General features: G+C 37.3%; 2 protein-coding genes across 2 annotated transcripts; both read right to left on the bottom strand.

Annotated features, from left to right (window-relative positions):
- Positions 1–812: 812 nt before the first annotated feature.
- LOC119074750 (putative sodium-dependent multivitamin transporter) lies at positions 813–10,686 on the bottom strand. Its single transcript, XM_037181016.1, has 11 exons — positions 10,380–10,686; positions 3,449–3,561; positions 3,145–3,366; positions 2,928–3,084; positions 2,683–2,866; positions 2,353–2,623; positions 2,146–2,292; positions 1,979–2,090; positions 1,808–1,920; positions 1,265–1,699; positions 813–1,187 (listed from the first exon to the last, which is right to left on the bottom strand). Exons 2-11 carry the CDS (start codon positions 3,557–3,559, stop codon positions 1,149–1,151), a joined length of 1,791 nt encoding a protein of 596 aa, XP_037036911.1. The 5' UTR covers positions 3,560–3,561; positions 10,380–10,686; the 3' UTR covers positions 813–1,148.
- A 1,965-nt stretch (positions 10,687–12,651) lies between these two features.
- Positions 12,652–14,930, bottom strand: LOC119074752 (organic cation transporter 1-like). The gene is made up of 5 exons (XM_037181018.1): positions 14,487–14,930; positions 14,211–14,436; positions 13,997–14,103; positions 12,966–13,938; positions 12,652–12,900 (listed from the first exon to the last, which is right to left on the bottom strand). The coding sequence occupies exons 1-5, from the start codon at positions 14,678–14,680 to the stop codon at positions 12,766–12,768; spliced, it is 1,635 nt and encodes a 544-aa protein (XP_037036913.1). The 5' UTR covers positions 14,681–14,930; the 3' UTR covers positions 12,652–12,765.
- Positions 14,931–15,130: the final 200 nt, after the last annotated feature.

Raw genomic sequence — 15,130 nt, forward strand, 5'->3', positions numbered from 1 at the left:
AGCAAAGCGGGACAAAAAGAACAGTGTCAGTGTAATGGACGTAAACATCAAAGAGGAAGCCAGTGTCCTGTGTATTTTGAACGTATATTGCTCGGAAAGGGTTCGGAACGGAACACGAACCTGATTTCGATCCCAGCATGAACTAACACTTCAGGTTCGACCCGAACTTCACCTGAACCTGAAATTTTCGATTTCAGGTTCACCCGAATCGGAACTTCGACTTTCGAGTTTGACTAGAACCTCAACTGAACCTGAAACTGTGAGGATAGATCAGGTCGGGTTCAGGGTAACTCGAAATTTTTCTGGTGTAAACATATCCGAACCTGACCTGATCCATCTTGAAAATTTCAGGTTTAGTTCAGAATCGGGTTGAAATCCGGTTCGTATCAACCTGAATTGAAACATGTCAACTCGCACTCAATCCGAGCCTTATATAGGTAGAATTGTGGTAGTTCCCTTCCATCAATAAGAGCCGATATCTCATCTCCACAGTCGGATTACTGCCGTGTAATGTTTAAAAAATCTTAGGTCGGTTAGAGCCGAGACGAGATCGCTGTGCACGTTTTCTAATAGTTAGTTTGAATTAGCTTTTACTAGTTTGAAGCCGAGTGGCAATGACAATAGATTATTTGTCCACCGAAATACTTTCGAAAATACTCCTCGAAAGATAAAAATTCGTTTAACTTCCACGAATTCCTCAATTCTTTAATGTTGAAATATTTCGGCCATGCATCAACGTCAAACTGTTGGATGAATCTTATTGTAAATCTAAGAAAATCCTCAGATCTTTACAATTCTGAAGACATTCCGACTGATTTGATTCGACGTACACAGATTTTGTAAACATGGCACTGATCAATTGTTTGAATGGAAGTCTGAATGACAGAACTTTTAAGTACATCTCAGGATTTAAGTACGCTAATGATCCTCTTCGTTTTCTTTAAAAATTGTTTCTGAATACTGACCTTCACACCCGTCGACAATCGACGACAAAAATAATTCAATTTCATTTCTTGGAAGACTTAGTTTCTCTTAGCGTATTTATGGTACTTGTTTCTCATTTTGTTCCCCTCTATAAAACCTACATTTTTAACTTACTCACTCTAAGTAATTTGCGCAGCATTCATACAGCTAATTTTGTACAATTTTCAGAAATGCGAGCTCGTGAATTTGTTTATGTTGGAGAACTGCGAGAAAACAAAAAAATGTTTTGATCAATTAGATAACACTCGAGCACAATGTCCGAACCAGTCAATATACTCACATTACTATCACGCTCCAAGAAACGAGCATTTTGCCGTTTCAATTGTCTAGAAACTGGCGGCGAAAACAGCTCCGTATCAATGTAACGTCTCTTCGAATCCAAATAGATTTTCTTTGAACCGCCCATGTTACACAAATCCAGCCCAAAGCTCACGACATATCCAACGATGAATGTGATCAAAAAGCCAAACACCCCGTACCACAAGTACGACACTTTCAACAGCCAAATGTATTCACCATCATCGCTCCGCTGAAGGAGCATGTCAGACACTGGTTCCGTTGTAGAAGTCGTTGTGTAATTTGTGAACAATCTTATGCCGCCGAACTCAGTACAATCGTCGATTGAAAAGGATTTTGTCGGCGGAATTGGTTTGGGTTGACCGAATCCTAAGAACAGTGCGAATCCAATGCCACATATCAGTCCGGTGATAGCACCCTACAAATTATTGAATCGATAAATCGGATGATTCGTTGAGGAATTGGAAGTTGGTTCCCGACCGGTGGTTTTAAGCAAATTAAATTTAAGACGAACAAAAGACCTCACCCGTTGATTTGCACGCGGCGAAAACATTCCCAACGTGAACAGTCCGAATAATGGTCCTCCAACAACACCGAAAACGGTAAGCGAAGCTTGAAGTACACCGCCGAGTAATTGGGCTACCGAAATCAGACAAATAAATCGAAAATCGAAACTGGCAAATGTTAGAGAACAAACCTGAAAAAGCCACTCCAATGCAGAGTACACCATAGAGCATTGCTGTTATCTTCGATGGTAGCGTGGATTGTGTATCTGGCAACGGTCGCTTTTTAATGTATTGGTACAGAGGCTGCATAAAAGGATCAAGTTATTCCTGCATTTTCGACGCCTTGCATGCAACTTACTTTTATGTAGTCCTCTAAAGTAACTGCTGCTAGCGAATTCACCGCGGCTGAAACGGTTGACAAGCTCGCCGAAAATATTCCAGACACAAATAAACCGGGAAGTCCAGGATAATCACCCATTGCGTCGACAACAAATAATGGCATTAGCTGAAACAATCAATTTGTTTAGCAAAACTTCTTTGGAGCAACAACCATCAGTCTGTTTACTTGATCCCTTGAGGACACTCTGCCTTGCAGTAATGGATCACACGAATGGTATAAATAGTAAATTGCCAGACCACTAAAAGAAGTGCTCAAACTTAGACAGGATAATATGGGCCAGTTCAGCCACAATGCTTTCTGCGATGCTTTGAGATCTTTTACAGTTAACAGTCGTTGCACTTGTGTTTGATTCACTGCATACAGTGACAGATATGTGAAACCACCTCCAATAATTAGCGAAAACCATGTGTGACGAGTAGTGGGATCAGGGTCAAAGCTACAGGAACAGAGAGTTAATTCCGTTGACTTTACATTTGAGTAAGTTTCCAGCCTTACTTTAAAAACTCCAAACGACCACCATTATACGCTGTATCCCAGATCGGACCAAAGCCACCGGCTCGTGCAACTGCACAAAAAATCACGCTGAAAATCGCACCGAACATCAGTAGCGATTGAAAGACGTCAGTGATCAGGACAGCCTTCATTCCACCAATCGTTGAGTAGAACGTACAAACGAACCCTACAGTTGAATTAACGCTTAAATCGTTCGTTGGATAATTTAGAGGATTACGCTCACTTACCAATGGCTAATATGGCACTTGTCTTGGTAATACCTGTAACCGCTTCCAAGGCTAACGCTGGTGCATATAAGACAATGCCCATGTACAATATCATTTGCAACGAATATGCAATGGAAGCCACAAGTCTCGTGGATTTGCCGAATCTTCTTTCTAAGTACTAAGCATTGGTTAGATTGACTGGACGTTTATTATGAACACGTCGGTGCAGTGTATTCACCTCATAAGCACTAGTTGCTTGCAGTTTAAAAAATACTGGTAAGTAAAGATATGCTGCTATGGGCGTAGCTAACCCGTACGATATATTTATCACGACGAACAGTGTTCCGTACTGATAGTTCTCCATAGATACTCCCAATAACGTTACGGCCGACATAAAGCTGGCCATTAAACTGAACGATACGGGCCATATCGAGATGCTCCGATCCGCAAGAAAATATTCCTTTTTTACATAATTGAGGAGAAAATATTGATTATTGACAGACTCGACCAGTAAAGTGTAGGAAGTGGAAGCCATTACTTACATTTGTTGTTTTTTGCTTTCCTCCGGTGAAACGGTAGTAAACACCAATTCCTGCAGATATGACCAGCATGAGAATGAAGACGACATAGTCCCAAACTACAAAATTTGCCATTTCTGCAACAAAATAGTCTTTTTAGTAAACTCCGGTTTGTTTAGTAAACTATAGAATTTTCCAGTCATTAACTGACACCCATAGACCCATAATATGTAATGTAATGTGTGACTTCGTAATTTTTTTAATCGATTTGTTCTACTCAACTTCATAGTTGTAAAATCAAGAACGATATCTACTACTCGTGGCTTTCGTGGACGAAGAAAAATGATTCATTTAGAACTGCATTTCATTGCACAAACTGGCATCGTCGTATATTTAAATGTCGACATTGCAAGTAATTGGAGTATCACAAATATCAGTTCATCGTTGCAACGTCTTCCGATAATATTTCAATCTTCCTATAAACAACGTTTACTCGGGAACATTCGACATATTTTATGTTAGTAGACATGACTTTGATTTGGCTGTCCCGATGACAGTGTCCCTGCTTGTACTGATGTTATTTTTGGGTGTTAGAAATTCTAACTTAGAATGTGTTCATCGACTAAGGAAAGTTTCTATGACATGCTAACACGCTCACCATGAAGCGATGGATTCACATCATTTTAATCCACAAATTGGAATAAATAAGAATGATAAAACAGACGAAGCCAATAAATTTTAATGCGGTTGAAACTTATCAGCACTTCGTTACGTTGAGGGTTATAGTCTGGTAATATGTTTTTCAGACCACCAACGGTTGATAAGAAATAAATCGTAGCACATGGATGACACACAAAAATTTACCAAAAACAACGTCCAAACAAACAAAGCAAAAGAACATTTAAAATATCATCGGGAGTTGCGGGAAAATCTAAAAACGAGGTTTTTCTTTCTTTTTTTTTAATGTTGAAACATCTGTGGTTACAACAACGCCTCTTTTTTCGCTGTGTGATTGCAGTAATTACTTTTGCATGTACTTCTGCAAAAATGAAGAATAATCCGTGAACAACACTTACTGATCAGCAGACCAGGTTTTTGAATTTTTTAAATTTACTAACTGGTCTCGTCAATACCTTTCCCGAGCCATATTCGTCATTAACTTTGATCGAATATTTCTAGATACGTACAAAACTTATGACTACGGGGAGAAAACGCTGTTTTGCTTACTTGAGGCTACCACAGACCCAATTTTCTAACATTTTTTTTCTGTAGGTGCCACAACAGCTCGGTGGGAAGTATTGTTTTGGAACTTTTCGTTTTGTGTATAAAATTTGTCGATAGATCTAAAGGTCTTTAAAATGGGACTCGTGGACTTGTAAAACCGATATAAACTGACAAAAGAGTTGAAAATCGTACCTGTAGCAGGTAATTTTGTCTTCAGGTAACCTTGTCTCCAGGTAACCTACAATAGCTGTCCATACAAAAAGTACAGCTGTAGTATATAAGACAGATTACCTGGATTACCTGGAGACAAAAATACCTGCAACAGTTAAGATTTCCAATTCGTTTTTGTCAGTGTAGAAGTTGTTGATGTTGTCACCAATCAGGTGTTTGAACTTTTTTTTTTCAAAAGCAACTTTTGTCTGTTGTCCCGCGCACCCCAACCAGTTTGTTTTTCTCAAAATGTAAAAATTCTGTTCAATAATAGATTATAATAAATTATTATTCCAGATATCACCAAACTGTTGATATTCTGGGTAAAAGGCATGACGTAAAAAGTTAACATCAAGCGACCGAAATGGAAACAAAACCAAAAACGATTCCATCGAATAACGAGAGTCGTATAAATACTTTTTTTTTATTTGAACTGGAAGAAGTATAAACAAGAGTTTACAACTAAAGCAAACTTTACATATATTTATGGTAATGAATTTGATGTTTATTTTAACGATTTAAGTGTGCCTGATGTCATTGTTTTATGCGTAATGGGCACCAAATAATAATCTACGATGGTCAATGACATTATTGAATTTGTTAGAGTCTCATCGGAAATAGATTTTACGTTGGTGGAAAGAAAATAAATTGAATTGGTGGTTTTGTTATCGCATATTCAATCGCATCTCCGCTGGAGAGCAACCAGAGCAACATATCGTTGGAAAATGTTACCGAAATGTTTATGTAAATGATACTTATTCCCTTGACTGAAAGTCAAGGGTCTTACGCCAGAAAATACCCTAAAATGTTTGTTACCACACAATGTATGAAATGTTATCAAAAACGTAATTGTTTGTAACCTATTTTTCTTTGTCATCACGATAACTTGAGTAATTCATAACCGATTTTGATGATTTTTTTTTAATCGACGAGGAATGAACTTCCTGAGGTTAAGTTCGAACATGAGCCATGTCGGGATAAAGCCCTGGAAATTATTCCAGAAAAACAGGATTTTACTCTGTTGATAATTGATAATACACCACTGATAATTGATATAATTGATAATTCCCTTCACTGTTGATAATTGATAATCTAATGTGTTATTCCCTTGACTGGCAGAAAATAGTGAACAATTTAGGTTCTTAAAATTATACATTTGACATTTGTAAGGTCAAGTTCGACGATGAGCTATATGGGATCACCGCTTCGGAAGTTATCCCAGAAAATAGAAATGCAATGTATTAAATGAACATTATAAATGATATTCGGTAATTGGTATTTGATAATTGAAATTTTATATTTGATAATTAACAATCGGCACCCAAAATTACATATAATGAAAAAAGTCAAGCAAATCTAACATTAGACAACTCCGACGAGTGTGATGTTTGAGGCCCGATCGAAGCGAGGGTCGTAATTCACACGAGTCGCGGTATCTTATTATCACATTAGACAACTCGGACGAGCAAGTTTGCGATCAGAGCAAACCTAATATTAAACAACTCTGACGAGTGTGATGTTTGCGGCCCGAGCGAAGCGAGGGTCGTAATTCACACGAGTCGCGGTATCTTATTGTCACATTAGACAGCTCGGACGAGCAAGTTTGCGATCAGAGCAAATATAATATTAGACAACTCTGACGAGTGTGATGTTAGCGGCCCGAGCGAAGAGAGGGTCGTAATTCACACGAGATGCGGTATCGTATTGTTAGACAGCTCGGACAAACGAGAAGTTTGCGGCCAAAGCAAATCGAACATTAGACAACTCATACGAGTGTGAAGTTTGCAGCCCGAGCGAAGCGAGGGTTGTAATTCACATGAGTCGCGGTTATTTATTGCAAAATTAGACAGCGAGTCGTGATATTTTGCTTATTACAAAAGAAATAAATTTATGAGTAATTTGAGATTTTTTAGATCCCAAATGTGATGATGTTTAAGGTCAAAATATTGTCATTTGCTTGGACTACAGAAATTGTCCATTCTTAACCAGATGAAAAAATCAATGAAAATAAATTAAGATATCTATAAAAGTCTAATCTGATTGACTATGAAGTTTACCAACATTACCAACCAGCAAAAGACAACATTATTTTGGGAAAATTATCAGTCAAGGGACCCGACCCGCCCAAAAAGGTGGGACCTAGTTTATCAGAGTAATAAGTGTTTCTTCTAGTTGTTGAATAAGAAATATCTGCGCTTTTATATTGCATCAGAGCTATTTATAAGCAGGCAACATTTTATAATCAATTTTTACTAACTTTGCTGAAAAAAAACAACATGAAGGCATATATTGGTTGAAGACAAATTTAATTGTTAAATCAGATTTAAACACAGTCGACAGGCTGCTAGTAGGTTCTTATCTTATGTTAAAACTAATTATAAGAAACTGACAGCTGTTTAAATCACATTGTTTCTGCAACAATGTATCGAAGTATAACTCGCTCCGCTCACTCTTTCTCAAAGTTCGAATTTTACCGATTCTTGGGATTGATGGATTTGTGAAAGTCTAAAGTGGTTAAAATTGTTCCCGAAGCAATAAAAAAATCTTTAAATCCCAAAGTAAATCCCAGAAAATTTGAATAAATCTAAAAAAGTGAAGGACTACAAGACTGTTCTAGACACGAGAATTAGTTTTTACCGAAACATCAAGCTTTCATTTGGATGTAATTTAAACGGAAAAGGACCAATGTTTGATTTCAGCATAAAAAATAGTTTACGAAATACTGAGACTTCTAGTTGGTGACCAAAAATTAGATTAGTAATCGAAAACGAATTTAAGTGCTCACAGTGTGAGCTCCACACATATTGACTTATTTTATTTTACATTCATTACAATCGCTAAAACGAACTGGTGTGCATACGCTATTTTGCACCAGCTGGTCACATACAATTCCAAATGGGACCAGCTGGTGCAAAATAACGTATGCCCACCAGTTTGATTTAGCGATTGTAGGATCAGACACTATAAAAATTGAGTAAATGTCAGTAGCGCCCTTCGGTAAACGTTGGAACGTTAAATGGTTCGTATGAGGTCCTTTCATATTTGTTGAACGGTTAACATATTTCTCCTACTGATTTCAATAAAGTTTGATCTTTCACACCTAAAAACAACATTTTTTCTGATTCGAAATTGCATTTTACACTCATAAAAATTAACGATCCTTATTTATAGCCAGTCCCACCAAATTTTGTATTTTATTATTGGTTTATAATCCGAAGTTCCTTACATTCTTAAAAAAAATATAAATCCGAACAAACCACCTCATCATCTGCTTTTGGTGTATTTGTTTTTAAAACAAATTGTAAATTCAATGACTTATAAACTGTCTCGTAAGCACAACATTTTCACCGTGCTAACAACAATTTCTTGTATGCAAAATCTTTCTTTCTTTTTTTTTGTCGTTTCGATATACCACTTTTTGCATGAACCCACACTCAAAAAAGAACACTGCCGGTGATTTATCTATTCATTTTATTGGGTGTCGCCGAATCGTAATAATAAGAAAAAATATGGAAAAACAAGAACAAAGTTGCAAGATAGGTGACATTGAATACACGAGATTGTGGCGAAATGTATCTCTACATTGAGAAATCTTTCAACAAAAATAAAAACAATTTGTCGGTGTGAATTACAATTTAACCCACTTATGATTTGAAGTGCAATTGTTCCATTATTGAAGAAATTCTTGGGCGACCGTTATTAATAGGGTCATAACTTGGTTTTTGCTTGCAGAATGAGTGAGCAAAAACTTTCTACTAAAAGATTGAAGGAAACAATAACAATTTAAATAACATAAATACAATTGAGGCCAAACTCCCTAAGTAAATGTGAACTCACTGATGGTCGAGCCTCTATGTTGACTTAATTGACAGTTTCAAAAATATCAGAGATGTTCTCATCGTTATAGTGGAACGTCAGTCAAATTTGCTTCAGCTGTTTTTCAGCTGGTCCACTCATTGAAACAAATCTGCTTAGAGATGTTTAATATTGTTTAAACAAGTGGAATAATTACATGCAGGAGTGATGCTACCGTGTAAATGCCTATAAACCATTTTGTTTGTGTGAGTGAACCAGCTGAGAAACAACTGAAGCAAATTACTACACAAATTTCACTGACGCCCGCTGTAATTAGTTAACAAATATTTACGTGCTTTGATGGAGTTATTCTTTGTGTTAAGTTGGTTGGTTACGAAACTAATGGTTTCAATGAAAAAGTTGCACGGACTAGTGTCGAAAGTAGATGAATTCAGTGGAAATATTGGCTTAAATACGCGAGATTTCGGGACAATTACGAGCAATTTTAACATAAAACCAAACTCTGGAACAGAATTGATAAGACAAAACACTTAACTCAAGAAGGGAAATTGACCTAAAAATCAATTTGAACGTTTGAAGTGCGTGTTGAGTGAATTAAATGCTTTTACCTTCACCATACAACAAACGTTTCTAAATTGTCTGAGTTCAATTTAACCCACCACCGCTATGACACACTGAGAACCTAGACATTTTTCTTCCTCAACTCAAAATCAATTAGCATGTGTAACGGTGCTGCACGGTGTACCCACTGCTTGTAACATGACCGGTAATTGATAATTGAATTGTTAACGGTATTGACAAAAATTCAACAATAATTATTGAACGAGTTGAATTAGCAATAGAATTCGAAATAGAAAACCTCATCGCCAAATAAACGAAATTCCGATTCGAAAGTGACCTTGAACCACGTTCCATCAGTCAATACGAAATTTTAATTGGAATGACATAGTCTGCGTGATGCGTTGAATTGAATTGTTGGGTGAATGATAATGCTGATTTGTAATCATACATTTGGTCATTGGAGTGTATCAGACGAGGTTTCTTTCAAGAGAGAGAGAAACGGTCATGAATGTAATCTGACTGTCGTCAACTGAGATATTATCACACAATAAACTGTAAATGTAAGCAACAGGTGGAACTGTGGAAATTCCATCACTTTAAAATCGCAGACGTTTTCACTCGACAATCATCAAAACGCCTCGAGAGGCTGCAGTAAAACAAATTAATTGTTGTCTTAATTAGAGCAATAAACATTGATGAGTTAATGCAATTTAAACATCTATTCGATAAGCACTTGTACGTTGAATGTAAGAATATGTAGACCGTTCGAATGGGCAAATTACTAGGAGGCCTTAAGCGAAACCGTTTAGCTGGTCTTGGGGTGTTTTTTTTCTTTTGATGAAGCGGAGTCATATCATACGAGTTCGATTTTGTCACCATAAATTTTTGTTGGACCTTGCGACAGAAAAGTGGCCTACCCCCTCAGTAATGTGTAAAATCCGGTCAAAATACAATCACAGAGATGATAACAGTTCAATATAACAACCACAATGAAATGATAACAACACTGTATGGACGTTCTCGAGATTGAACAACAATAAACTGTTGGATAATATGACCGTAGTAAATAAATGAATGAACAAAAATCGCAATTAACAGAATTATAAAGTCAAATCAAAGAACAAAAACCAATCGAACCACATACCAGCTGATGACAAATTGTGTAATGTCTTTTTTATTAATGACCAAATCAGCAAAATAAAAATCGATGCGATTTGGGGTTATGTTTCCGTCTGGTTTATGTCAGTGTTATCACGATTCATTTACGATTGGAACATTTTTTCCCGATAAAGTCTTTGTTTGTCAACTGAACTTTGTCGGTTTAACACATAATCCACATTCTGGTTTTAATTAAAGACCGAAATAAACTGTGGAACAATTAACACACATACGATCACTTCTGAAATTCGAATAGAACTGAATCCAAAAATACTCACACCATTGCCTTCAATAAAAGTGTAGTTTGACGTTTTGTAGTGAAAATATAGGTCACGTCACATGACTTCGTCAAAATTAACAGAGATGTCGCATGATACCAGAAACCAGACAGGCGCCGAAAACAAATTTGATAATTTTGTGTAGGGTCGATTCACTTTCACTGTACGGTACTTTTGGACTTAAGACGAATCGACACAACGCTAATTTGTAGCCTCAATTTGTGCGGAAAAGTGATATATTTTCGATGATAACTGCGTATCAGCGTTTCTTCTGGGAAAAGTGGGATCATCGTTTTGTGTCCAGAAGTTTTGGCTTTGAGGAAAAATGATAAATGTTTTGGGGAGACAAAGTGGACTACGAGAAAACTCAGAATTTGTGTACATTTTCGTGAACTATTGCGTTTTCTCGTCGGAGGTTACACCATCATCACAAACATCATTGTTACTCAAAGCCAACACTTCTTGACACAAAACGATGGTCCCACCTTTTCCAGAAAACACGGATTTACCATCGGAAATGAATCATTTTTACGCACAAATTTAGGCTACAATTTAGCGTTGTGTCGATTTGTCTTAAATTTCGTTAAATGTTCCGTTCATTCATTAATTTGTATGACTTTTTTTTTAAACGTGGATGGCATTTCAAACGGCTTTAAAGATGATCTATGGGTAGACTTATCAAAATTAACTGGTAAACTTAAGGAAGAATTACTGTACGAGCTCCACGGACGCTTGAAATACCAGCCACGTTAAGAAAAGTCATGCAAATGAACGAAACATTTGATAAAACTTAAGTAACTTGAAGATAATCTATTATGATAAAGAAAAGCCTACGTCTGACGGAAAGATTTTTTATTTTAAATGCTTTAATCTCTCCGCTTTCTCTGCGATTGAGCGTGCTTTTTTAGAAGTTTCACAAATGTATGAAGGAGCCAACGTATCACGCACTGTCGCATCCCCTAAAAGAGATTTAGCATGACTCCATGGAATTAGAGTCATACCATCAGGTCTTTTACCGTCATCTCTAGCAATTCCTGGGGGCCGTAACAAAGTTGGAATTCACAGAATCATGTCGCGCCGTTATCCCTCTCTTAAGCTTGCATGATAAGCCATGCAAACCGTCCATTTTAACTAACTCACCACAGACACACCTATACTCCTCGCATAATTGGGATCCTAAACGTAGACCAACAGGAATTCTCGCAGCATTGTTATCGAGGGGTTCTTCACTAGAGGAATTGATCACGCACCCTAGAAGGAATTGTCCATATAAAACTGGAATTAACACGAGAAATTGACAAGAAATTAAGGAATTGATTGCCACCATCTCGACCAGTGAGGAACCCCTCGATTGTTATCTAATAGCAAACCTATTGCATAAACAGTTGCTTATTAAAAGCTTGATTATGCAAAGCAAACACTTTCACCACACATCTGAATCAAAAAGTTTCGCTGCCGATAATATAAACTAAGAAACTAAACTAACACACAGCTGACAATTTTTAGATATTGTCCCATCACTTGACCTTTCAGAAACTGCTATTCATCTGTTGTCGACATCAACGACAAAAAATTAACGATGGCCTTCTGTTAGCGTGCTCTTATGTAGCATAACATATATTTAAACAAAAGAAGTACAAGATTTGGTATCTAACACTAGGTGGTACTTTAAACGAAGAAGTAACAGATTTATGGCAATACGTCTGCCGTTTCTAAAAGGTTAATGCCAGCCCAACCTTCTATAATTTTAGGAAGTAGAGAGCGTAGGACTTCCAATGGAACCCTCGATGGCCATTCTTGATGCGTGAAACCGCTCTACCACGAAAACGACAATTCCGAGAGTGATGAGATATGCAGCGTTGAACTCGTAATGAAGCACGGATCAAATGAGTACCATACTCTTCGAAAATCGGGATCAGATGGCTAGCCGATTATTCGAAGAATTCGCGATCTCACTCCTAACGCAACTTGACACACAACTTTTGGATTAGACTAGACATTGTTATATTTACAAATAATTTTTTTTCAGATATAAAAAGTAATTCAACTAATCGACGCGACACTTAAAGGCTAAAAGACTCCCACTTTTAAGGTCTAGATGTTGATTGCTTCCTCTATTGTGTCTGGCATAGGTTTGTTTAGGGTCTCTGGTAGTAACACAACCAACAAAGCCGAAGATAGCGACGTTCCACCAAACAATATAAGCGGAAGAGAAGGTAGAAAATTTTTCTAAAAACAAACAAAGAAAAATTAACAAAATTGCTAAAAAAAACTCAATTGAAAATAACACCAACCGAAAGGGGCAACAGCGGAGCCACAATGTTCCCACAACCGGCAGAAATCATACATATGTTAAACATACTCTGCCGAAGATTAGTAGGAAAGAGTTCGATTGCATAAAGACTTAGAATGGTGTATGATAGGGCGATCGCAAATTTCCCAACCAGAAATAGTATGATTTCCATCACCGAACCGGAAAGCAGCTCAGATCCTATACAAGCCACTGAGCAAACAATCATTGACACCACTAATGACCATTTACGACCATATCTTTGTATCACATAATAAGTTGCTATATTTCCAGGAATTTCTATTGCTCCAGCGTACAAGAGATTGATGTGCTTGTTACCCGGCAAACTAGACGAATAAACACTTAGTCCAAAGTATATCAAAGAGTTCGTAAAAAAGCAATAGCTGCAATTTATCAGTCTGTTACGAAGAACTGGTGATCTCAATGCTGCTACCACTGAATGTTGGCCGCCATCCTTTTCTGTTACCTCGCGTGTACCGAGCAGTAAGTCACTTTTATTTTTGCTCTTCAGATCAGTCAAAGTGTCGACTGGTATTTTAGTTCCATTCCACCTTGCCACCTTTTCTAATATCTTCGCTCCTTCAGTGTATTTTCCGATGCTAAACAGCCACCGGACACTTTCCGGTACTAACCAAATCAATGTTAACGTAAACGCAAGTATTCCGTACAGTAGTCTTAATAACACTCGGAAATCAGCGATGAACATAGTCACTACGGCCAAAAACATCTGACCGACTGAAGCTACATTCGAAATTATAGCAGCGCCCAAACCACGACTACTCGGTCCAACGACTTCTGAACCAAAAACAAATGTTAAACCGAAGGCACCACTGCCGAACAAAGCACCAATAAAATGCAAAATCATGAAGGTTGAATAGTTGTTCGAGAATGTTTTGGCAATTCCAACAACTGATACCAGAAAAATAGATCCGATAAGTGTAGGTCGTCGTCCGTATCTAAAGCGAATGTGTCATACATCAGATGAAACATTTTTTATGATAATACGAATTATACTTGTCTGCAATCAGTCCCATAAATGGTAAAGCTATACACTCTGCCGTGTTAGCCAGTGAGCCCACAAGTGATAATTTCCACTCGTTGCTTTCGCAGGTTAAGTTAAACTGAAAGAGTCTTTACTTAGTTTTCGCTTGGAAAGCCTGCCCATTTACATTTACATATTTAATCGTCATTCTCAGAGCAGACGCAGAGAGTATTTTGAATTTCTTACCTCATTTAAAAGAAAACGTTCATGAGATTGGTACACAAAGTCTTGGCAAGTAACCACATCAGATCGATTAAAAGTCCAAGGACACTCCGAGTCCACAGTATGATCAACCGAAATCGGTATAAATCGTTCACATTTCGATAGTGTCCCATCTACAGAAGGAACTGCCCTGGCTGTCCATTCTAATGGATCATTACCATGATCAACGTCGCACTCTGGAACAAAGCATCTGAGTACAGTTTGAAGTATTTACAGCCATTTCGTCTTAGCACAACAAACCTGTATTCCATGTCGCTGGCTATGAAAATATAGCTGAAGTTGCAACACAAGATGAACATCAACGGAATACAAAGTAGAATGTAAATGAAAAATTGGAATTTCCCGAATCCTCCAATTTGATCGTAAATCACGTCTGGATCCAAATTTTTGCCATCAATGGACTTGAGACCGGATTCGATTTCCGCTTTGGTCATTTTCAGATAGAAAAAAAAAAACGCAGACAAAATTCAATTGAACTGATATTGTGTTGCTGGTGGCACGACCAAAGTAAATGCTCTGATATGGACGATGATGAGTATATTGCCGCCGCGTTACTATCGTAAAATGATATAATTTTTCTGTTGATTGTTGCGTGAATATTCTGTTATCTCCAGGAATTGAGCTGAAGGAAAATTTAGTGCAAGATCTGAGGTGATGTCGACACCGAATCTTACATTTGATTGATATGTTTTTAACCCTGTCCCCTCTTATTCACGGTAGAATTGGATTTATAGATGTACACCATGAAACGCAACATTTAAATTTTTGCCCAAATCTGTGACTAATACTAAAATTCTTAACTAAAGCGCAAGCGCTTCATTCAACTTTTGCTGGCAGTTATTTCATCTGCTTACACTAATTTAAGCGATTAGCTGAGATTTAAT

Source organism: Bradysia coprophila, unplaced genomic scaffold, assembly GCF_014529535.1.
Source record: "Bradysia coprophila strain Holo2 unplaced genomic scaffold, BU_Bcop_v1 contig_151, whole genome shotgun sequence".
NCBI classification, from domain to species: Eukaryota; Metazoa; Arthropoda; class Insecta; order Diptera; family Sciaridae; genus Bradysia; species Bradysia coprophila.